Source organism: Agelaius tricolor, unplaced genomic scaffold, assembly GCF_023055355.1.
Source record: "Agelaius tricolor isolate 1412-34295 unplaced genomic scaffold, bAgeTri1.0.p SCAF_2, whole genome shotgun sequence".
Taxonomy (NCBI): domain Eukaryota; kingdom Metazoa; phylum Chordata; class Aves; order Passeriformes; family Icteridae; genus Agelaius; species Agelaius tricolor.
Window position 1 is genome coordinate 90,579,327 of NW_027269262.1, and position 26,079 is coordinate 90,605,405.

Below are 26,079 nucleotides of genomic sequence, written 5' to 3' on the forward strand. Positions count from 1 at the left end.
TGGCCTTATCTGATCTGCTAGGAACCAGAGGCAGCAGATGAACAATACTGCAGCTCCTTCAACACACCCAGCCAGTCTGGGATCATGCAGGGACTGAGTCCCCAGATATTAACAATCCATCAGACCCTGTTCAAAAACCATACGGTGAAGCTGGGAACAGCAGAGGTAAATACTATGGTAAAACTGGGCTGACTGGAACCTTGATTTCTCAAGGTTTATGCCAGTCAAAGAAGAAGTGTAAGCTCATTTTCCTCTGACTGTGTCTGGCTTACCCTAAATAAGTCTTTAGACCCATATTCTCACCCAAGTACTCACATGTGTAACTGCATGAATATTCACATGCTTTTCCTGGTGTTGCAAAGAGCTTCCTTGAAGAATTAACCAATTTTGATACAAATTTATTTTCTTTTTGACACTCATTCCAACATTTGAGTACAGATTCTGGATATGTGATTAAGTCATTTTCAGAAGAAGTTACTCTAGTCCTGAAGAGATTCTAAAATTATTCTTATTTTGCCATAAAGCTACAAAAAAAAAAAAAAAAATGCTCTGTTGGCCAAGCTTTTGTCTCATGCTATTCACCTCTGTCTGGCAGTGCTTTAGAGATTCATAATATGCTGACCCATCTCTTTCTCTTAGCCCATTCTTATTTGATTGTCACATTGCCAAATTTTCTCTGATTCTTGGAGAAAATATTAGGCCGTTTGAATGGTGTTACAGGCACTGCACTTCTAAGTGTTCCTGCCTAGCACTGCATCAAAACTGATAATTCTTATCAGCTGTGGAGCTGTTTCTTGGGTCACTATGACTGACATGATAGCTATGAACAGAGGTGTAGGCTTTTGCCATCACTTGAAGATTTCTTTCCACAAAACAAGCCAAAGTGGTTGGAAAAAGAAGGATTCTCTTTTCTTATTCCCCAGTCCCTGAGCTGCTCTCTGGGACACTTGCCAATAGCAAAGGGTTGGCTTTGATGGATCTCCCCTGTGCTGTGTTGGCATCTCTGCTCACCCTGGAAAGGCCAGCAGCTCAGAAGCTGTGAGAAATGATTTGGTCTCCCTTCAGGAACTCTCTCATCATCAGTCAGTGGGAACTATTGTGCTTTAGGAGCTAAGGATCAGTGTTCCTTAGGGCACATGAACATGATTTTTAAGCAAGGTACCACTGGGAAAAATACTGAGAAGAAAGAAAAAGTGAATAATAAAACATTCTTTCAAAAATTAGAGAGCAGACAAGTCCAGCTCCTGAAGTGAGGAGTAAAATGTCTGTTCCCACTGCTACTGCACTTTGCTTCAGGAAAGAAAGAAAAAAAAAAAGGTATTGCACAAGCCCCTTCCTATGAAATTCCTGAAAGATCAATGCTGAAATCTTTAGAAAGGAATATCTTGAATTGAAAGAATATCAGCCAAGTGAACCACATAAATGGATGCAGACAAAGTGAGAAATTATGGTGAGGGAAGCCAAATAAATTCTTCAGTATATAACTCTAATAGTAGCTGTGAAAGAGAAATATGTTCTCCATGCTTACTCTGCCTTTTACCACACTACTCACAACCCTCTAAATTAGCCATAATAAAAATACTTTCAGTTATGTAAGTCTAGATGAGATTTAGAAAGAGAATGCAGCAATCTAATTATTTCCAATACATAAACAATGCAGAAAAATAGCAAAAAAACCATACGAAAAGAGCAACTTCCTATGAAAATTCTATTGCTTAACAAAAGGAATAAATTATCAGTCCAATATGAGCAATTCCCAAGGATTTTCTCCAGAATAAGTCACCATCACCCTCCCATCTGGAGTCTCATGAGAATCTCCAGTTGATGTCAGGGCATTTTCATTGAACACCCATAGCAAAAAGATTACAAGGCTTTTTTAACACCATTTTCCAGGCCTAAACCCAAAGTAATCTCAGTTTTGAACTCTATAGAAATGCAGATCATTGCTTTGCTATATGCTGCATATGTCAGATCAGAAAGTAAGAATCACAGAAAAGAAATATGCCAGTGATTAAAGAAACCAGTTATTGTCACATTATTAGTTACATATTTTCTGCTACAGCTAGGAGATCATTTGTTTTTTTCTAGAGATCAGCCATTTATCTTCAGGCAACCAAAGATTAAAGATTTCATCAGTAATTACCACGAATGGTGCCTTGAACATACTGATTAAAGATACTTGTCATTTCACTTTATAAAGAGCAGTATATCAGCTGTCTTGGTATTTCAGAATAATTATGTGTTGGACATCTGCTGGAGTCCCAGTCACAGCTAATCACCATTTGCATCAGCAAGACACCCAAGGAATCTTTTAAAACCACCCATTACAAATGCATTCTAACACATGAAAGAAGTGTTTGCCATTCAAGACTCACACCCAAGCAGAGAAGTCTGAGATGAAAATGAAAGGCATTTCCATGTAAAATTAACAATACTAGATGAAATTCTGATGTAAACTACATTGAGCAGTTATAAGTAAAAGCTATTTTAAATACCGGGATTTTTGAAAATTTGATTAAAAAACCCCAGTAATATGTATCAGCTGTCTTAGAACCACATAATCATATTACATATTACAATTCTCACAATAGATCCTATTCGGGCTCCTCTCTGATGCACAATCACTGCAGAATCAAAGCATATTCTGAGCTGGAAGGGATCTACAAGGATCATCAAGCTGAACTTTTAAGTGAATGGCCTGGACAGGGATCAAACCCACAACTTTGGGGTTATTAGCTCTATGCTCAAATGAACTGAAATAATCTCAGGGTCTTCTCACTTCAAGAGCTGAAAAAGTGAACTATTTGACCAAAGATCCATAACTACAGAGAAAAAAAAGAAGACTAAACCATAGATGACTGCTATGAGACATAAAAATGTGGGTTTGAAAAATGTTTTGGTGCTAGGCTAGAACAGCTCAGGTTTTGCATATGTTGCTGAAAAGATGAAAATATTAGCAAACTGTCTGTGGAAAAGAACATTTATCATCAACAAATTGTCTTTGAATGACACTCCTGGTTCTTGTGTTATGCCAGGCATAAACCTCATGTCTTTTGGGATTGCTGCATCAATGCTAGATGAAAGAAGAACACTTCTCATCAAACACCAGTACCTTATTAATGAGAAATCATATGATTAATCAATCTGATTACTTAGAAGTCAATTTATCTGCAGTGCAACTGCTAGCCAAATGAAAATAAGATTACTGTGAGTACAGTTTATTAATAATCCCCAGTATGCCATTGATTCAACTTGATTATAACACAGCAGGCATGTGATGCACAATATTACAAAGACATTAAACCAGCCTGACAACAGTGAATACAGAAGAGGTTTATGCTACTGGATAAGGCACAGAAATCCTGAAGTGTTAGTGACCACTCAATTTGCAGATCTGCAAGGAATAGTTTATTTTATTGCAGATAAATAAAACTGCTGTAATTTTCCAGTATTCAGCTCTTAGGGCAGTTGAGATCACCTGAAAGAGTGAGTCAATGTGGAGTTGAGACCTCGTAACATCCAAAACAACCTCTTGAACTTCCTCACACAGAAAAGTAATTTAGCAGACACAGAGGGGAATTCAGGCTCCCCAAAGGGACACCAGTCACACATAGCTCATGAAGCTGTTTCACCCCACTGCCATCTCCCAAGACTGCAGTAGATATGATCCTATTTTGAACACATATCTACAGTGATATATATTCCCTGTGAGCATAGGTTATGGGCTGAAAATAACTTGAAAAAATTCTAGTGCTTCTTATTATTTCATAGATTTTATTATTCTGTAGATTATTCTTGTCTAGTTTTTTGACCACAAAATTGTCTTTCTTCATATTTGTCTGACAACCAAAAATATCTTCTTTCAAATATCTTTGTTGTCTTAATTGTGCTTGAAGGGAAAAGTGCAGTATAGATATAGAGAAAATGTTAGAGAGGGAGGAAAGGAGGAAAGGGGAAAAGGAAGTTCCCTGTTTCCTAGGTAGGGGAATGGGAAGAGACAGAAAGGTGTTAAAAAATCACCTAGGTTTAAATAGAATTAATTATTATAACTACTCTGCTAAGCCAAGAGATGAGGAAAGTGTCAGTAATGTCCAGAAGTCATTTGGTGAGTACCAAGGAAAATGCACGTGTACAATCCAAAGCTGCTGGCATTAATTAATCTCCACAGTGAGAAGTCAGAAGTGCAGAACAAGAACCCTTCAGGATCTGTCATTAAGCAGTAGCACCTCAGCAGCCCAACTGCAGAAGATTGGGTCAGGAAGTGGAAAGAAAAGCTGATTGATGCAGACTATCTTTAAAAGTTAAGGCAGTCAAATGCCTTTTCAGTGAGGAAAAAGCAAATCAGTGACATAAACTAGATGAGCACTTCCACAGTCAACCTGTGGGCCTAAAAAGAACATTAACTCTCTGATGCACCCAAGTCCTATCAGGAAAAAAGGGGATAAATGGAAAGTATGACCTATATATGATATACCAAGGTAAGAATCTTCTACTTTGTATTCAAGAAATATCTGGAAAACATAACTTGGCAGTTTTAATATCATATTTCAGCACATTTCTTTCCTGGGGGTTTAAGACTACTGCAAATCCAGCCACTACTCTACTGTGTTCAAATCTTTTCTGAACCATGACTGGTGAATTGTCTTTGTTTAATGTGGGGGAAGGTTCTTCTTTCCTCTCACAGAAGGCTCCCCCGGTCCCATTTTCCCCTCTGGTACCAAAACCCTTGCAACATAAACTAAAAACGCCATGCCACCAATCCATCTACTGCATGTGATGACACTAGTGAGAACAAAATTTACTTTTGTGATCCAATCTGCTTCTTTAATTTGTAGGATTTATAACAAACCTATGAAACTGAATAAACTGTGGAGTTAGTAAGGCTTCAGACACCAAAGACCACACCTTTCCAGGGGTTTTATGTTTAGACCTGGCAAAAAGGGTGCAGTGATTTAGAGTTCCTACACTGAAATCCAGGAGCATTCTGGTAAAGTATTCTTGAAAAATAATCTACCTGCATCTGCCAGAGGAAAAGAAAGCTCTATTTGGTTTACTCACAATAACTAAGGCTAAAATAAGGAAAGTCTTGACTGTTTGAAGTCTTTGAGTAAACTGAATAATCAGATTTGGTTCCCTAGAAGATACTGAACAGAAAGCACTTGCTCAGGAGATGCATTTTAAGAGCTTAAGCCTGGAGACTTCTTAGATCAAGGAAAACACAGAAATGCACATGAAATGTAGAAGGAGATTAAAACAGAGCTAAACAAATTAAAAACAGAATAGACCAACTATCCATAGTCCATAGACCAATCATGGACTAAATGTTCCATGGCAGTTTATGACATAAAAAGAAACTAACCAACATCCCTATACAATTGATTTCCCCATATTCTGCCTCTCTTCCAAGCTTTGTCAGCCTTGGAAGACCAGATCTATTAACGCTTCACCCTAGATTTAGCCAGTTGCATCAAATCAGAATAGTTTACACACAGAAATATGTAGAGTATATTTTGAGCTCTGGTAATCAACAGTTTCTAATTCAGACATGCAGTAGGGAAGGTCCTAACAAAAATATACATAAAGTAATCAGAGAGGTCTGCAGGTTTTGGGGATTTTTACTTCATGAAAAGGGTAGAATCCATTCCCACGTCCACTGGCCATGATGCAAAATTCTCCAAACCAATTGAAGTCTATTAAACACATTCAAACAACCTGGAATCATATCTACAAGTTTTTAGAGGGAAGAAAACTTGACCCAGGACCAAGCATTACAGCATGGTAAGAACTAATATTACTCCTCTTCCTTCAATCCCTTACAGCCTGATATAAACTTCCATATAAACCAGCAGTCAGTCACATGCCCTTTGTTTGGAATTAGGCGTAGCCCCACAACAGTTTCTTTTCTAGCTCTGAATTTTTTTTTTTTTTTTTTTAAAGTTAAGCCAAGAGAAAATAGCTTTTGCTCATTATCATGCATCATGCATAGGCAAAAAGGCCATCATGGTCTATTAAATTAAACACTCAACTCAAGAACAGATGTCATGACTTATGGAGGTTTCTGAAGCTAAGCAAATGCACATCTGGCCATGTGGACTGTGCAGAATTATATTTATGATGGTTGGTGTGTGGCATTCTGATGACTGCAGGGTAGCAGTGTGCTAAAGCCAGTTCTTGGCAGAGCAATTTCCTTTTGGTATTTCATAGTTCATCTGCTAGGATAATAATAATTGTATTGGCTCTGACTGGGATGGAGTTAACTTTGCCCATGGCAGCCCTCCCAGTGCTGTGCTGGGCATTGGTGGCTGCAGAGGTGTTGGTGGCACTGCAGTGTTTTGGCTCCTGCTGAGCATGATGCCTCAGGTTTTAGCTTTTATATTTTCAGATTCTGTACTGTTTCAGTGTGTAGTTCTGAGCTTCATATTAGGGGATGGTGAGCTCTCTGCACAGAGCAGGTAGACAAAACAATTCCTTCTCTAGCTGTGGACCAAGGACAAATGATCCAAATTTTAGGCCCAAGAGCACAAACAACATGGACTGAAGAGAGAAAAACAAGAAGGATGGGACTTCATAAGCTACAGCTATAATTGGACAATTAACTCCAATATGCAAATGGACCAGAACTTATAAAAGTGAGAGACCTCATGTTTGGTCGTGCATTTTTTGTGACCATTTTGGGTTCATCTTGGGTGTAGCCCTGGCTGGGTTCTTGTGCTGCCCAAGGTGTATCCATGGAGGCCTTTTAATAAATCCCTACTTTATTCTTTAGCTCTGTTTGGTCTCTGTTCTAGGCAGCCTTGACAAGGCATCAAGCACCAGCACCAGCACTGTCTCCAACATTCCCCCATCAGCAGGGTGGGAGTGAGCAAGATCCTGGGAGGGGACACAGCCAGGCCAGCTGACCCAAGCTGGCCAAAGGGATATTCCATACCATAGGATGTGTGCTGAGCAATAAAAGCTGAGGAAAAGGAGGTGAAGGGGGAGCATTCACTGTTATAATGTTTGTGTTCCAGAGAAACCACTTCACACCCTGAAGCCCCACTTCCCAGGAAGTGACTGGACATCACTTGCTGATGGGAAGGAGAGAATGAATCTTTTGTTTTCCTTTGCTTCTGCACATGGCCTTAATTTTGCTTCATTAAACTGACTTTACCCATAATTTTTCTCTATTGCACCCTGTCCTGTTGAGGAGGGGAATGATAGAATGTCTTGGTGAGCACCTGCCTTCCAGTTAAGGTCAACTCACAGTTATCCTGCCATTAAAAAAAATTAGTCACAGAGATAGGTAGAAGATAGAGTTTCCAGCTAAGGAAGAAAATTGGGAAGGAAATAAGTTTGGGTTTTTTTTCTAATTACAACAGACCAAGATTTTCCATAGAAAAAAGCAAAAATGGGAGGGGAGAACTTTCCATTTCTCTATTTCAACAGAGACTTATCTAGAGGATAATGAAAATAGGCACCACTCTCCAAAGAAGACTCTCTCTAATGTGATGAGATTGGCCCAAAATACAAACAGTTATTTAAATGTCTATGATGTGTACCAGAGAGGCAGAGTTTGAGGTCAGTTTGTTTGCCAAAAGCATACACTGACCCAATGTTTGGGATAGCAGCCTCAGGCCAAACATTCTCTCAGCCCTCGTTAATTCCCTGGTAGTTCCTCTGTACTAAGTGCTCTAGGCTTGCATATTTTTAATATTTATACAGAAAAGCTTTGACAGGAAAGGTTGAGGGAAGCTGAGGGCATCATGTTAATCAGGAGCCTTGAATCAAGGTTTCTTAACAGGTTAATGGTTGCAATATTCTGGGGTGAGTTTCTAGGGCTGAAGAAACATTTTTGACTTTAAAAAACCAACAAAAACCAAAAAATACTAGCACTTAAAAAACATAAGAAAGAAATTAGAAAAAAGATCAACAAAAAAATCAATGAATCATTTTAAAACAACCAACTTTCTTTTAAAAATTGCATAAAAATTACACCTTTTTACCTGTGGTAAGTAGCAAGATCAAAGACACACACTAACTGTGGGACCTGCATTGTGTGTAATACCCTGTCACCAGCACACACAATACTCTTGGACACAAAACCTTCTTTCATAACATCCTTAATAATGACTCATATTCTCTGACTGTCATATACAAGAATTGCAATCCAGGACCTTTTCCTGAATAATTAATTTCACCTGACATCAGACACCTGGTCAGGTGAATCCTGTCTAAAAAGTGTCACTATCCAGGGGGGGGTATATCCATACATCTTGAACCATGAAATGGCCCATGGAGGTGGGGACTGAACACCCAGGAATTGTGTAGCCAAGTGCCAGGTGGTTCCTGCAGAAATGTTTGAAGGGTCATTCTTCCAAAAAATCCCTCTATGGGAAATATAAAACCATTGCATGTTCTCCACAGACAATGTGGGTGCTCTGTGTGATGGAATTGAGGTAAGATATCATTCCTCATCCTCCTTACCTCTGAAGAAGTGGGCTTGCAGTAGCCAGCTCCAAACACTAGATTTTCTAATGACATACTGGACTGGTCTGGTCCTGCCTCCAGGTTGCCTTTACCAAGCCATGAACCTTTGCCTGGACGAGCAAAACTAGAAAGAGAAAAATTGAGAAGAAAAAAGTAATCAGAGGAGCATTGTTAGAGAAGAATCATTGTTGTCCCAGTACTATTTCCTTGTTTAGAAAAGACTTACAATTTTGGTGAGTTTTGCTTTTGTTTATTTCAAGTTGCACTGTAAATTCATGTTTTCCTTGAAAATGATCGTTGCCCAGTGTGCAGTAATGTGAATGAAGTTTGTTTTCTAGGCATTCAGTCAGGTGATTTGACTGTTATCTTTAACTCACTCCTTTCTCTGCTATTTTACAGATCTTTCTCCAGCATAACATCTCATCAACACAACCTTTCCATCTACCCACACAGATCACATTCTTATGCCACCTCTCATCAGCTTGCACCTTGATGGATGCAACATCTTTGTCTTTAATCACACTTTTGTCTTTAACCCTTCCTCTTTGAGTTGTGCATGATCTCTCCTAATTACTGATATCTTTTCTAGCTCATCCCAAACTTATAGATTGGAAGTTTGGTTGCCACTTCTCACTCTCCCATGGCATTAGCTTTCAGCACCAAAAGGATAAGACTTCAGCCAAAAAAATCTTTATTTTTTCTGGGTGCAATGTGATTTCACTGTTATCCAAATTCTTCTTCAAAAAAACTGTCAGAATGTAAGTTGTTTTATTCTCAGTGCTGACTATTGTGGTTAGTGCTCCCTTCTGGCTATATTTGTACATTTGCTGTTGAAGACCAAGAACCCATTAAGGGTGGAATAACCTGTCTGAAGTTTACTCAGCATCAAGCCCACCAGAGTATTGATGCACAGTCAGGGTTCATACTTTGGACTAATCTGAGCAGTACTTACACCCCAGTTAATGATGCCTTTATATTCATTGGAGAGGAACTGGCATTTCCAGCATGAGTCATCTCTTGCTGAAGCAGTGATATCAAACAGATCAGAGGAATTTTACCCTCCAAGTATTTAATTCTAATTGTGGACTGTAAAGAGAGGCTGGATGACTGTCTCATCAACAACTGGAGATGAGATAACCATACTGTTAGTCCCTCTGATAACACATGCTGTACACAAACTACATCAATATTTCAAGAGGGAAATTAGTCTACTTGTGGGGAATGCAATGAGTCAAATTACCAACTGTGATCACTAAAGTGCAATGAAAGCAACCAGAAATGTTCTTAAAAAACATGCAGAAAAAGGTGGAACTGAAATTATGAACTGTAGAGGAAAACGAAAAACACATTTGCTGTTTGTACCAAGGGCAGATGCAATGCCACTGGCTTTGTGCTACAGCTCTCAAACTGGGATCACCATCCACAGGTATCTGATGCCCATCCAAGAATCCCAAATCCCATTGTACCCAGGAGACCTGGTCTTCTTGAAAGAATAAAACCTTCCAGGATGGAGAGCACAAAAAATATCTTAAAACCATAATGTGCCAGAACTATACTTCCTGTGAAGCCACAGGGAAGTGCCACTCCTGCTGCAATGCCTTTCCAATCCCAGGTTATTTCTCTGTGTAGATGTGTATCACATGGTCACATCAGCTCAGATAAAAATAATAAAATGATATCTACACTAGATTAAGTTTTTAAGGACAGGTTGCCTTTACCAAAAAGTGCTGAGTGCTATACGGAAACACACAGAAAACAGAGAATCATAGAATCACAAAACATCCTGAGATGGAAAGGAGCCACAAGAATCACCAAAATCCAACTCTTGACCCTGCACAGGGCAGCCCCAAGAATCACACCATGTGCCTGGGAGTATTCCCAAAATACTTCTTGAACTCTGGAAGGATTTATAATAAAGATACAAACAAAAAAAATTTGTTAATAGCCATACAAAAGGTGAGGTTCTTGTGTGAAAGAGTTTTGCAACATTGGAAAAAAGATCTCAAGCAAAATTACAAATTGGACCAGTTTCAGAAGGTTGAACACAAATCCCTGTCTTGTCTGTAGAACAAAACTGCTGCTTGTTATAGATAAATACTGGCAAAAAGGTCATTCCATAAGAAGGAGGATGGGGTAGAACAAATCAGCAAATATCTATTCTTGCTTATGTACATTTTAATTTATGCGATCAAAGCAATTTCCAGCTGGTTGCTTCTAAGCAGCAGGAAGGCTTTCCATGTATTTCCTACATGCACCATTTAAGATAAAAGCAATAAATAAATACACAAATAAATAAAGCTATTTCCAACAGACAAGAGCTATACACTGCTCTGAATAATTTCAGCTGTTATTGAACGATGTTGTCTGCTGTGGTCTGCTGGAAAGGCTCAAGAAACAAAAATAAAAAATGATTGCTGTGGTATCAGAGAGAGAAGCTTAAACAAATGTTCTGTGCACATGAAAAAACCCTTCATTTGAATATGAGCAAAGCTTTCAAAGGTTTAAAGGGAAAGAAGAGCAGTTTTTAATGCCTTTTTTTATTTATCTTTTGCTTTTAGAGCAGAGAAGGGGTTTTAATCTTCTGGTTTTATGGAAATTGATTTCACATAGCACTGTAAAACAAAAACCTTCTTTTGGGAAATGTGCCAAAACATCATCAGTCTGCTGAGGGTAAGTTTAAGTGGAAGGCTTACAAACTGCTGAGTCCCTCTAATATTATCTGAAGTACATTGTGATGGAAGAAAATTTTTATTAGCAATAACAGGTTCATTTGCTACATCAATTATTTTTTCACTGTATTTATTTCTTCTAATTATTTCTGTAAACATTCTCATTTGTATGAATCATGAACCTTGGTTACTTATGTGTCCATTTGGACTATCTATTTAATAGCACTGATTTAATATCAACATTTAGATCCTTATCCAGTATGATAACCTTAGCTTTTAATTGGAGTCAGGATAAAAAAGGTCAAAAGAGGTAACGTGTGTGTGCCCAAGAGGATTAAAGTGTGTGCATGCAGAACTATTAATATTTTCAGTGAAATGTTTCATGGGTTCTCTTTGAGCTGGCCTTTTGATAACCTTATCCATGAGACCATGAGTGGTGAGGCTCTGGCTCAGGTTACCAAGGGAATTTGTAGATGCCCCATCCCTGGAAGCTTTTAAGGCCAGCTTGGATGGGGCCCTGAGCCACCTGGTCCAGTGGAAGGTGTCCCTGCCCATGGCAGGGAATGAGATGATCTTTAAGGTCCCTTCCAACCCAAACCATTCTATAACTCTATGATTTTATACCCTTATCCTTCAAAGGAGTCTCCCAATTATTGCAGTAGTCATCTGTGGACACACAGTACAGTAAACTGCCTTGAAAAGTCCATTTTTTTTCCCTTCATTACAGCCTGCAAGATCCAGCAATCAAAATTTAAGACCTTTCTGACTCAAAGGTTATATTCAAGCAATTATTTCCAGCAGTCATGGTTACCTTCTATGAATTTGTGTCCACGACTTTGTGATTTATACTTTTGGCCTCTGTAACATCTCTTGGAATGAATTGCTCGTTGTAATAAGTGTTGAACTTTCTGGTTCTTTTGAACTTGCTATTGCAGAATTCAATGTGGCAACACTAGGTTCTTGTGTAGCACAAAATATTAAATTATCATTCCCTGTTTTTTTCTCTTCTGTGGACAATTATCTTACATAGAAATGAAATTACAATTTCCTAGCATAAGAAACTGAATGGCCTTGATAAATGTTAATTCAGATGTGTTATTGAAGCAAAACAGAAAAATTACTTTAGGGTAGTTTAATAGAAAACCATGCTCTCTTTCAGATTCACCTGCCCAAAAAAGAAATACTTTTCTTTCATTTTTAGTTTTTTTTTGGGGTTTTGGGTCTTTATTTTTGTAGCAGGGAAGGGTTTAGTTGTTTGGGGACTTTTTGGCAAGCAAAACAATTTTTTTTTTACAAAGGCAAGTTTTTAGCAGAATGGGGGAAAAAATAGGATCTGATTCTTGCTTGGGAAAAAAAAAACTACCTTGCACTATATGAAATTATCAAACTGTATAAATAACCTTCATACACACACAGTCATCACATTTCTAATGACAAGAAATTTCAATCTTGTGAGTAAACCAGGAGTGGAAATTCAAGAAATGAATTTGTGTCCCATTTAGGCCAGATCCTTGGAGAAACTACTTCTTTATATCTCAGTATCTTATACATAAAATACTACTGCTTTAAAAGTTGAAAATATAAGTCAGTCCCATAGAAATAGCATAACTCGAATTAAAGCCTCACAGTCCTCACTAACATCGCTTTGCATTTCACCAGTAACTGCCTTCTCCCACAGATCAGGAAAATTGTAGTGACAACACTGATTTCCCTCATTGTTTTAACTCAAACCTTTAATATAGTTTTTGGCCAAATCCTACTGGCACATTGCCATAGGGTACATGGGTGATCTGTTATTTTTTTTTAAGAACAATCTGTGGATGTTTATGGATTGTGTTGCTCTAGACATGATCCTCTCTTACTCAAAGAGTTTCACTAAGGTTCTAAAATGTTCTGAGCTTTTTGGGTAAAACTGATAAGGTTTATTAAAATTAAATTTTAATGAAAATACATATCTCTCCTTAGATACCAAACAGAGTTGAGGGGGAACCTGTTTTGAAATCTTTAGTGATTTTTGACTGCTGGAAAATGCTGGCTCATTTGTCCTGAACTTAACCTTAGTTGCTATAAAACTTGAAAGCAGATAAAGCTATGTGGTGATATTTAATTTACTTTTGAGTGGGATTTTTCTTTTTAAATTTGATTCAGAAATTGTCATGCTTTTCTTATGTGATTTCTCGGCTGGTAGCACAGGAGAATGGCATGACAAAATGGAGGTTTATCTTTGCAGATATGAAACAAACTACCAAATAAAAGAAAATTCAAAGGAAAAACCACCCAGTTATTACAGATGAATTCCTAGAGGAAAATAGTATAAACCAATATTCTTCTAATAAACATATTATGGAAGGAATAGCTCTTTACTGCATAAAACTTCTATTTTCTTTCTACAGATTAATTTATTTGCTAAGAGGGTGGAGAGGAGGAATAAGTGAAGAACTTTAGTCCCCAGTAAATGATTTGTTCATTTTCAGACACAAGCTGCCCATAGGTAGGAGCCAGCAACACTTCCAGCTGTAGGAGAATGGACCTGCATAATCTGCACCCAGATTCAAGGTATACAAGGCAGCACAGTGTGTGCATCATTTATAGATGGTTCAGTTGTGCTTTTGAGGAACAGGAGAATGCCTGGAAATAAACAAATTTAGGTGAGATAAAATTGCTCAAGAAGGGCCAGGCTTGGCCTAATTCCTCAGTGCAGTGAAGTAGAGAACAAGATCAGGGCTAGATCAGCAATCTTTAAATACACTGTGCCCCTCTGATTCTGTTTCCTCTTTCAGAAAGAACAAGGTAAAGACACTGAAAAACTGAGTATCTGTGTCTTGGTTGCTCTACCAACAAAATTTATATTATATTATTGCCCCATCTCAGATTTCACCAAGATTTCTTGGTTTTTCACAGTGATTTGGAGATGAACAATTAAAAATTCAATGTTAACAAGTAAAATCCTGAAAGCCTACTTTTTTTTTCACATAAACTTATGTCTGGAATTGGGGAAAGGAATAGAAAGTTGAGGAGAATCCAGAAAGCTGGGAAAAATAAACCCCTCTCATGTGTAAGCAAGGGGAAACAGGTTTGCCAGCTGCCCATGGCAAAGGATCTGCTTATCTGCAGCAATTTCAAGACTGGCTTTTTTTAATTTCCTTGGTGGATTGGGTTTTCATTCTTTGGGAAGCAGTGAAGAGTTCTCTAGAATTAATGAGCCATGTTTCTTGTGTTTGCCTCCTGAGTGAGTCCAGTGTAAGTAAGGCACTGTGCTTGCAGCATGCCTGAGACTATGCAGACCTCTACACCACAGACCCACCAAAGTTTCCTTAGGGAAAAAAATGAAATATTCCTTGAAGTCTGAGTTATGCTGGAGCAAAATATCTTTCCTAACAGCTGCAGCTGGGCTAATGAGCACTGGCTGCACTCACAGCCCTGGCTAGTGACAGGGAGCTAAGGGAGAAGTCAGTGCCTCAGGCCAGAAACCAAACTCATCCATACAAATGAGAAAACTTGAGTGCAAAGCCCCCACTCCTCCTCCTCCTCACCTTCCTCTTACAAGTATCTGCTCACATTTAGCCCCTGGATCTTAGGTAAGAGAATGAAAGGTATTTAGGCTGTTTTTGGAGGACAGTGCCTCATCAGGGGAGCAGTCTCAAGCTTGGACATTGTTCCCTTTTTTTGGTTATCTTTTGACAGGCTCACCTGCTCATCTCCTGTCACCCTGGGTAAATTGAGATTGCCAGAGGCAAGCCCTCAACTTTCCAAAGAGAACTGCCACTTGTGTTATATTAGGATGTGGCATCCAGCTCTGGCTGTGGGTTCTGCTCTATTTCTCCCACATTCTAAAAGTCTGAAATACAACTCCATGATCTGCAGGTGCCAGAAGGACTCAGTGCAGATACCACAGCCAGCACAGCAGCTGTCCCTGCTCTGCCCCAGCACAGCTCCAGCCTTGGTGTCACAGTGTCCTGCTGTGCCTTGTCAAAGGGTTTGGGCTTGGGTACCCCACACATGGGAGGGGAGAAGTGTTTCAGGTCAAGACAACAGCTATCACAGCCACTGGCCCTACATTGCAGTTCTCCCCTATTATTCCACTCCTGCCTGGAAAGAAAGTCTTAAACTTGGTCCCTGGCAGTCCAGCTTCCTGAGCCACTCATGGGGTGCTTTTTAGAGAAGTCAAAGATCTCTAAGGATCAGAGAAAGAGGTTTTAACCAAGATCTGGCTCAGTGCTCAGCAAGGACAAGTAAAACCAAGCAGTCCCTTCTCTGCTGCAAAGGGATGCAGCTGCCCAAGGAGCAAAGAGATGAGGCAATCCAAGCCCCAAAGCATCACACCATGCTTGTGGTCATCCCACAGGTCCAGCAAATATGATTGCTCTGGAGATAAGTGGGCCCACAAGACCCTCATGGGGTTCAATAGATCCAAGTGTCACCCCCGAGTTTGGATATTCCCAGGTGAGAGTACAGACTGAGACCCACTGAGAAGAGCCCTGCAAAGAAGAACCTGAGGGTTCTGGTGGATGGAAAACTGGAGAGGAGCCAAAAATGTGCAGCTCAGAAAGACAAGCACGTCCTGGGCTGCATCCAAAGCTCCATGAGCAGCAGGTGAAGGGAGGGGATTCTGTTCCTCTGCCCTGCCCTTGTGATACCCCACCTGCAGTGCTGCTGTGGGATAGTGTGGACCTCTCAGAGCAGGCTCAGAGGAGGCCACAAAAGTGATGAGAGGGCTGGAGCATCTCTCCTCTGAGGACAGGCTGAGAGAGCTGGGATTGTTCAGCCTTGAGAAGAAAAGGCTCCAGGGTGACTTTGCAGCACCTTTCAGTACCTAAGAGTAGCTTATAAAATAGAAGGAGAGAGATGTTTGACAAGGGGAGGTAGTGATAGGACAAGGGGAAATGGTTTTATACTGAAAAAGAGATTTATTTCAGATTTCAGGATTTTTTTTTTTTTTTTTTACTGTGAAGGAGGTGAGGCCCTGGTGCAGGTTGCCCAGAGAAGCTGTGGCTGCCCCATCCCTGAAGTGTCCCAGGCCAGGTTCCAGGTTGGATGGGGCTTGGAGCCCCAGTGGAATTTATCCCTGAGACAGTGGAATTTATCCCTGCCCATGGAAGGGGAGTTGGAACTTAAATATCTTTAAGGTACTTTCTAACCCAAACCATTCTATGGTTCTGTGCTAACAAAGCTGGAGATGAGTTCACTCAAAGTCTGCCTCACCACCTTCCTACTCAGCCTCTCACTTTCTCAGTAGATCCACAAAGCCATTAGCAGTTGCCATAAACTTGGACTCTGTCAAAAAGCTGTGTTACACTTTTTAGAAAAGCTGAATCACAAAATTCCCATCCAGAAGCCTGCAAATGATCCCAGACATGTGAATTTCACTCATTCTCAGGCTGGTAAAAGTTGAGGGCTTCAAAGTCTCAAACTTAATGTAATATTTATTATATCAGAATTTTCAACCAGGACAAACACCAATATCAAAATGTTCACTTGTCAAAGAAGCAGGAGGTAATGGAGGCACCCTGGAAAGGTTTCCCCAGCAGGAGCTGTTTGTGAGTATGCACCACACTGAAGGGAAAAGCCTGGATTGGTCTGGCTGGTTTTCCTCTTTAAACACAAACAACATGGAAGAACTTGAACAAGAGTATCTAATTTTTTATCAGAGCTGACAAAATATGAAAAGCTGAGTCCACTTGGCATGTATGAGCTGATAGATGTGCTTCAGGTAAAGTGGTGTTGCAGGAAAACTTCAATACAGCAGTGAATTTCAATTTTACATAATTATTTTCAGGGTAGGTCTAGAACTGTTGCAATTTTACATATGGGTCTACAGATATGTGTAGGAATAATGTGGATATACACACAAGGTATGTGCCATGTTGGAGCAGTTCAAGGTAGCAAATGAAACCACAGTGAAACACTGCTAGATTTTTTTTTTCCTTCATAATAGAATTATTCCCATCCTTGGATGTGTTCCAGGCCAGCCTGGATGGGGGTCTGAACAGCCTGGTCTAATGGGAGATGTCCCTGCCCATGTCAGGAGGGCTGGAACTAACTGATCTTTAAGGTCCCTTCCAAGCCAATCCATTCTGTGATTGCATGATTTGGGGTTTATTTTTTCTTATAATGTGACAAAAAAACCCACAACTCTATAGTCATTCAGGTTCTATTGTGTTATGAAAAAAATCTGATGGTATACTTAATTTTTTTTATACTTCTAATAAACTCCAATGATAAATGATAAAAAGGTAAGTTCTGAGCTGTGGGAAACCCAAATAAGTTTTAATTGGCTGGTTTTGTTTTAGAGTGCTTGGAAGTGCCATTTATTTTACATTACTGTCTTCATCCTGATTTATACATAGAGAATGCATGATATAAAAACTCTTTGGGTTTGGAATATTTATCAAGAAGTAGATAAATCCTCACTATCACTCTTTAAAATGATTTTATGGGCTTAAGCAAATGATTTTATGGGCTCAAGAAAATGAGACTGTATATTGTGTTGCCAAAAATCTTCATTCCACCACATTAAGTAAATACATTGTATAGTTCACAAATGCCCACAAAATAGTACTTTAAAAGCTATAATAATCTGACGATGGAGCAGTTGCTCATCATGTGATTTATGCCTAATAAGAGTAACAAGGCTGTGCATCCCCATTCATTAGAGGATTACACAGAACTGGAAACAGTCATTAAGCCTCTTAAGCTATTGTTCTTTCATCCTTTCCTGTAGTAGAACAGTGAGCAAATTATCTGATCAAAACTCTCTGGTTAGAAGTAATCTTTTACAATCTAATTCACTGTTTAAAAAGTCAACACACAGAGAATCAGAGATACAGCAGTTACCTGTATCACATCAGCAGAACACAGATATGTCACTGATCTGCTGGTATCAGACACATCCCTGTCATGTCTCACAGAATCAGTCAGACTTAGAATGGTTTGGTTTGGAAGGGACCTTAAAGGTTATCTTGTTTCAACCTTCCTGCCATGGGCAGGGACGTCTTCCACTAGACAGGCTGCTCAAAGCCCCATCCAATTTGACCTTGAACAGTTTCAGGGATGGGGCTTCCACAACTTCTCATAATCTCAGTCACAGCCTCTTACCATCCCAATTCATTCTGTGGAATCATGTTCAAGCAATGCCTTTACACTGATAGAGAACAGAAGCAAAGAAGAATTAAGTCAAAACACCAAACCTGAGGGAAAAAAAACTCTGCAGATTTGTCTTTCCTTTCTGACACCATGCTCTTTGCACAATATTTGACAAAATTAAAATTTCTTGGTCATTTCATAAGAAAGACCTTGCTGGAGTTAAGGGAAGCTGAAAAAATCTGAATGCTGCATTTTGCTTCAAAACCAAAGGAGTTCTCTCCCTCCCTTCCAGCCCTCTCTATCTCATGGTCTGACAAGATTGGCCTCGAAGTAAATTGTTAGAAAGACCTTTGCTTCCCTTCACCTGCTCTAAATATTAGAAGATATTGACCTCCAGCCCTGTTTTACTTAAAGTAGTTCTGAATTATTTTCTTGTCATTATGAATCAGATAACACAAAGCACACCTAGACCCCATGGCAGCTGGTATTATAGTGCTGCACAGTCAAGCCAAATGAAGCTGTAAAGGAAAATCCAGTGGAGCCTTAGCCAGCACTGACTCCCATGTACCTCCTCCAAACCACTTCATGAATTATGCTCATGCACAGAGGCCATGGATGAGTCTGGCTGTCCTGAATGCTTTAAAAATCATCAGAGAGAAAAAACGTAAAAGCTTTTAGTTGCTTTTAGACTAAAGAGGAAAAACAACCAAGGAAAACACAATTTGCATTTTCCCCATTACAGGTGGGGAATAGAGACCAAGGCTAATCCAAACTCTTAACCTCTTCCCCAAAATTTTGATATTTTTTTACCAGATCCCCAGTTTCATACCAAGGGAAGAGGTCTGTGTCACAGTTTAGTTCTAAACCCCAATCCCCAGCCTATCAGCCCAGGACCAAAAAAACCTTTAAATTAAATTATCCTCTCTGCTTCTCCCATCCAGTGAACAAACTGTATGAGAGAACTCAGCAGAGGAAACTCCTCTGCCTTCCCACAGCCATTCCTGTGCCCATTACCTGATCAGAGGCTGGTGCAGAGCCACCAGGGAGGCGTGCACCGTGACGGAGACCACGGAGAGGTGGAAATAGTCGAACATGACGGGAACGTGGTGGTGCAGCCCTCGGCGGGGGTGGAAGTGCAGGCACAGAGTGCGGCTGCTGATCATGGGGATGGCTGGCACATCCCTCAGCCTGCAAGGGAAAGGGGTTTGCAGGGGTCAGTGAAAGGCTGAGCTGGCACAGCCTGTCATGTGCTACAGGCAGCAGACAGAGATGGCTTGAGATGAAATTTTATCACTCCCCAGCTTCGTAAGTGTTAATGTAACTGAAGAGCATCTTGTGCTATGCTCGTGCCAAACTTAAATATTAATACTAATGTAGCTGTAATTAATATAAATAGAAATACAAAAAACATAAAGAACATATGCAGAGTTATATATGAATATACAGTATACAAGAAGAACAGATGTGACACAGTTCTAGTTTTCCCTGGTGATTGCCCTTGATGTCCAGATATGCACTAGTAGGTACATCAAGATCTAAATAGCAGAAGCAAATGCATTTAGCAAAGTATTCAGTTTATTTGAGTGTTCATAGATGGGAGACTGTACTGCTCATGTGGGGCATTCACATTATCTGAAAAAATCCCTTTGCCCAGGATTTTTCTCCTGGGAAGCTGAGAAGCCTCAGAGAAAAGGAAAACAATTCTTATCCCATTTGCTTCTCCTCTGTTTTGCTCATGTGGAATGTGTTTGGAGATTGTTTACCCACAGGTGATTGTTTCATTGGATTCTGGTGTGAGTTGTTTTGACTCTTTGGCCAATCAGGACCAAGCTGTGTAGAGACTCTGGAAAGAGTCAGAAGTTTTTAATTATTATCTTTTTAGCATTTTAGTAAGTATCCTTTCTGTATTCTTTAGTATAGTATAGTATTTTTTAATATAATATAGTATCACAAAGTAATAAATTAGTCTTCTGAGAACATGGAGTCAGATTCATCATTCCAGCCTTTGTCGGGGCATTTCCCAGCAAATACAATACTTGTGTTCTTCTGTGTAAGAAAATCAACTCAGGCAATTTGTGAGAGTTAGAAGCAGTCCTATGTCAGACACAGCTGAAAATATTCCGAGCACCTTTCCAGTTTGTCAATCTGAAAAAAAAACCTTTTTGGAAGAGGCCAAAATTCAAAAGAGAAATTGAACTGCCAAGAAACAGTACAAGTTGGATTAGCTTCTCTGGGTTTTGGGTTGGTTTCTTTCTTTGTTTTTTTCAGTAAATAAAAGTCAAGACTTTAATTAAAAGTTTGTTTATAACTATTCCAGAAAAACTATCCTAGTGTGCACTCAACCACATGATATCTGAGTCATCTGCAGGACAGGAGACTGAGCTGTAAACCTGGAGCACACCTAAACAGATCCTCCCAATGCAAGTGAAACTTCTAAAGAGGAATTATTTTAAGGCATTAAAGACACTTCTGAAGCCAATTGTTTTCCAGATCTCAGAAAACCTAAGAATAGATGGCTGAGTGGTGCATGGTTAGTTCCAAGAAATGTTTCAATGATATTTGCAGAATATAATTTTCTAAAAATCGCTACTTTTGTTTCTAGTAAATCACACTAATCTTTCAGGTGATAAAAGAAATTAGGTGTAGGGCTAGAGCACAATTCCATAACCTAAATGTTTCAGTTCTTTTTATTTTTGGCTGTAACTTAATGTTTGTTTTTTCTCTCTTTAAGATCCATAAGCACTGATAGTTAAGTCCCTCCTGTCTGAGACAACAAATTTTGTCTTTTTGTATCTTGAAGCTAACAGAAATATGTGCTTGAAATTTGTTTGTGTGCTCTGTGGGTATGAACAAAATCCCACGGGGACAGTCTGAGCATGAAACACAGTTCAGATGATTTCTCTGCATCCCCTCCCACTCCCCATAAATGCTACTCAAGTCACTGGAACTTTTCCCTGATTCAGTGAGGCTCAAAAACATCTGGGATCAAACTTCCTGCTACGTCTCAGGAAGGGATGCTACTCCCCCTTCACCTAAGATTACAGAATCAAATTCAGTTAGAAGAAATCAAATTCTATAGGAAAACTACTTCCTCCTAAAATGTAGAGGCTATTTTCTAAATAGAAGAAAAGTGCTTAACATGTTCATAACTCCTGTCTTCAGCCAGAAAATACTTCATTGCCTCCTGAGATGAATGCATTCCTGAGTCACAGACCCTGACCATATGGAGGTCAATGATGGTATTCCCTTTAACAGCAGCAGAGATAGACAAACACTTAAAACCTTTGAGAAACTTACACTTCAAGGAGAAAAAAATGTTCTCCCTTTAAGCAGGAATATGAGATACACACTTCAAATACAGAGAGGAGAAACAGGAAAACTTCAACACTAAGGTAAATGGGACCCTTATCAAAGCTCTCCCTTCTTGAAAAGGACTCATTTCATCAAAGTAATTTTCTGGTTGAACAGACCCCCACATTACCAACTGAGCTTTAAACCAGCACTTACTGTTGGTCACTATCAGTAAAGTGCAGGTCCAGCTTGAGCTGAAAATCTGCCTCATTCAATGCATCTTCCACCTGCAAAAAGAGAGACAAGGTTACCTTTGTAAGCTGGCACCTACAACACAGAAGGCACAGGTGGGTGCGTTTGTCTGATAAGAGCAAAGGCAAAACCACACAGCAACAGCAGCATGACAGCACAGAGGCAGAAAGAAGCAAATGTGACAGTGAGTTGAGGTAATTGCTGAAGGAGTCAGAGGGAACCAGAGCAGTCAGAGGTGTTTTCTGCCACCAGGTGCCATGGAATGTCAAAAAAATCACTCCAGACAAGAGGAACCAGAGAGCACCAAGTTTTGCATTTGTTGGATCCTCGCTCTTGTACACCGAGAGCCAGAAGAGCATTTCTGAGGCTGCTCTTCCTCACTGAGTGAGCCTTTATTTGGGATATCTTATCAGCTGAAAGAAAGCAAGGATTGGGTTTTCCTGGATGAGAAACAGCCACAGATCTGTGTGGTCACCTACCTGTAACTAATAAAATTTTCAAATTTTACAGCTTAAAACATTCAGAAATGGCTCAAATAATTCTGGAAATTTCTGATCATTCATCATTGATCTTTGAGTTTATGTCTCAGCAAACCAAGGCTTTCCTGCCCCACAGTGACTCTTTCAGGCCCTTATGAGATTCATGGAGGTAGTTTGTCATTGATTCTTATGTAGACCATTTTCTTTCCAAAACTCAAAGGCCTTGATTGTTTTAAAAACTAAAACAGAAGTTTAACTTGTTACATGGCTGAGTGTGTCTGCATGTGGAAAGATTCTGCTCACCAAAAGCACTGAAGAAATCATGTATGATTCACTGGTAGCTCCATTCTAACTCATCTAACAGGTCCCACCAGTAAAATTACCCATCTTTTATTGTTGATAAAATAGTTTTATTGGATTTTTGGACAGTGCTAGAGCTAGTAGTTCATTACCTTCACTGGGAAAGAAATAAATTGGATAACACATCCCAGCTTGGCACAGTTAAAACAACTGTAATCAATGGAAATAAATAAATTAGAATAGAAGAGGATTAAGCTGCCCAGCACTTTCTTATTCACTCCTTTGAAATGTCAATTCTTCCCCAATAAAAATAGGTTTAATAGAATAAAAAAAATAATTTTTAACAACCTAAGTGGACATATGAATAAAAAAATTACACATTTTAAAATCAAAATAGTTGTTTTCTGTGAATGTAAACATCCTTTATAGCATGACAGAACACAGCAGGAGGTGCATAGAAATAAATGTGGAAAATTGAAGTTATTCACTAGGGGTGTGATATTATAAATACAACTTTTTTGCCACAAAAAGGTGAGATCTATGTGTTCTGTGTTATGTCAGTGGGAAGCAGCAAGCAGAGGCAGAGAGTGACCTGCTCCATCCTGAGGTACCCACTGGGGGAGGACAATTAATTTCTGTTTGTCCCTGTGTCTTTCCATTGACAATAGGTAGAGCTTAGAGAAATATCTTGGTCTAGATATATTTGCATTTTAGATGGCTCAAAACAGGCAAGATGAACTCTGCTTTCCAAAGGTGATCATCGTCTTCTTAACAACAGAGTAGAAACTACACTAAAAATGCTCTGAAGGCAACATCAGAGGAATCTACCCTGCTCTGACAGATAGGATTCATAAAATAAATAACATCAACCATGTTTAGCCAGGTTTTCCAAAGGTGAAACTGCATTGACAATGTACAATCTTTTCCTGTTGAGGTAAGAAAATTGAGATTCAAGGATTTGTTGTTCTTTGAAGAAATTCTGAAAGATGGTAAATTTAATTCCTTCTGAAGTAATATGGTATTTCTTCTAGCATGGCCACAGGCATAGAGATGTGAAGGGAAAATTCCCACTTCTATATACTGAAAATTTTCAGTATATAGTTTTCTCTTTTGTGATTGCCTCAAAATACCTGGAAGTATGCCTTTCATTTAAAAAAAATCCAACAAAAAACAACAACAACAACAACAGCAAAAAAAAACAAACCAAACCCACAAAACAAAACAAAACAAAACAAAACAAAAAAAAAAAGAAGAAAACCAAACAAAAAACTCACAAAAAAACCCCACCTTTTTCCTTTTTAATGAGTTGCTATAGGTAAAAATCACAGTTGCTGGCAGTGGCAAAAAAAGTAATCATTACTGAAGCTACATTCTGAATTTAAACTAGGAATTCAGTACAGTGCTTCAGACAAAGCAAACCTCCTCCTCCTCCTCCTCCTCATCCTCCAAATAAAGGGGATGAAATTTTGGGTCTGTGCCCAGCCCTGCTGAGCAGCTGCAACAGCTCCTGAGATCTGAGTGTGTGCTCCAAAAAAGTTCAGTAACTGGTGACACTCACCCCAAGCACCTTGAGGCACTGAGCAGATGCCTGAGAGACCAAGAGACACTCTTCCCTGCATGGGGTCATGCAGTAAACTGCATAAATTAGATAATTTTAATCCCAAAACTGTATTGAAATCAGACTGATCAGAATAGTGCAAAATCCCTGTTTTAGGATGGAAATAGGGATATTCTATTCCTATCTGTTGGAAGTGGGGCAGTTATTTTCTGTTCATTGGGCAGTTTTTCTTTATCTCTTTCACAACCAATCCTCCCTCCAGGAGATCTTCTGCTCATGGGCCATTGAGTGCCACAGCATGGCTGATAAAATTACATCATCCCACTGGGAGATGCTCCGCCCAGGGGGAGGAGCCAAGCATTCCTACCTAGATATAATCTAAGATTTGGAGCTCCACTGCATTCCCAGAGGAGCAGCTTTCTTCTCCACTGGATTCCCAGAGGAAGATCAGGCCCATTGCCACCACCACTGGACCTTCAGAGGAAAACTCCACCCTTCTCCAGGATCCCTGCTCCAACAGAGCCACAGCTGGCACTGCAGGAGGGCTGAGCCACCATTCCATGGGACTGCTACCAACATCCTGACCCACAGGGTGTCAGGTCAAATTTTGACTCTGTCAATAGGGGTTTTTTTGTTCGCACTATTATATTTGGGGTTTTTTTTAGTTTTCCTAGTAAATAGCTGTTATTCCTATTCCCATATCTTTGTATGAGAGCCTTTTAATTTCAAAGTCATAATAATTCAGAGGGAGGGTGTTTACATTTTCCATTTCAGGAGAGGCTCCTACCTTCCTTAAGCAGACACCTGTCTTTTCAAACCAAGACAATCCCACATAAAACCGATCCCACATAAAACCGATAAAACCTACAGAGGTAATGTTTTCCTTTTCCCCTCCCTAATATTTAACTATTTAGCCAGAGTGTCAAACTGGATGATCTGGATGTCCCAGATCACTTAAATTTCTCTGGAAAATACAAAATCTAATATACTGTCTTATTCCAGCTTTCCTCACTCTGTCTTCTCCCTGCTACTAAATTTTCCCTGAACAGGGCCAGCAAGGAAGAAGCCAGACCAGTTATCTATTCTACTGCAGGATGAAAGAGGCAAAGCTTCTTCTCTAATAAAAAGAAAGCAAAAGCCTATGAAAATAAATTAGAGTTCTTTGTAGCAATAAATTCTGCCCCAGCCCTGCAATATTGTTTCCTTTGAATTCAAAAAATGCTGTATTCTGGGACAATATAGAAAAAGACATCAAATAAACCAAAGAGTGTTAAAGCACTATTTATATGGTGAAAGGCATGTTCGGTGCCACTTCAAGGCAAATAATAGTGCTTCCTTCTGTTTAATATCAGGCAAAAAAAAAAAGTATTAAGTGCATCTAGGGTAATGCTAGAGGAGGAGGGGGAGAATTCAAAAAAGAAAAAAGCAAATAATCTAATTTGGACATACACATTGGTTTTGTCATTTGGTTGTTTTTGTTTGTTTAGGGTTTTTTTATCTGAGTCTCTATCAGCAAAACATCTCATCAGCAAAACTACCTGAGCACCAGGAGGAACAATGCTCCCCTAATATAATATTGGATAATTGCAGCTCTGACAGCACAAACTGCATGGAGTGTATGAACTCAATAGTTGCATTACCCAGACAAACTCCTTTGTCTATTTATGATAACTCACATCCACAGACAAAAACAGTGAACAGAACCTTCACCCGCAACCAAGAAAAATCACCATAGCACACAAGAGGCACAAAAAAGGATTCACATCTGCTGTGTGCTAAATAAATTAAGAGTTATGAACACAGATGATATTTAAAACACTTTAAAAATCTCTAGCTGACTTGCCAACACCACATTGCAAGGATTTCATCCAACACAGGAGATTATGTGACAATGATACAAAACTGTCTCTGAATAGTTGTGGATGTGGTAGTGGCACACTTCAGTTTCTCCCACATTTATATCAAATTTGCAAAGCTGTGG

The 26,079-nt window shown here is 39.4% G+C and overlaps 1 protein-coding gene across 2 annotated transcripts in view; it reads right to left on the reverse strand.

Moving 5' to 3' along the window:
- Positions 1-26,079, reverse strand: part of FAM135B (family with sequence similarity 135 member B) — a 201,200-nt gene that overhangs the window by 52,551 nt on the left and 122,570 nt on the right. For both annotated transcript variants that reach the window (XM_071421852.1, XM_071421851.1), the window contains exons 5-7: positions 21,726-21,796; positions 19,233-19,406; positions 8,464-8,590 (exon numbers count right to left, since the gene is read on the reverse strand). In XM_071421852.1, the coding sequence (XP_071277953.1) occupies positions 8,464-8,590; positions 19,233-19,406; positions 21,726-21,796 (372 nt within the window). The remainder of the gene's footprint in view (positions 1-8,463; positions 8,591-19,232; positions 19,407-21,725; positions 21,797-26,079) is intronic.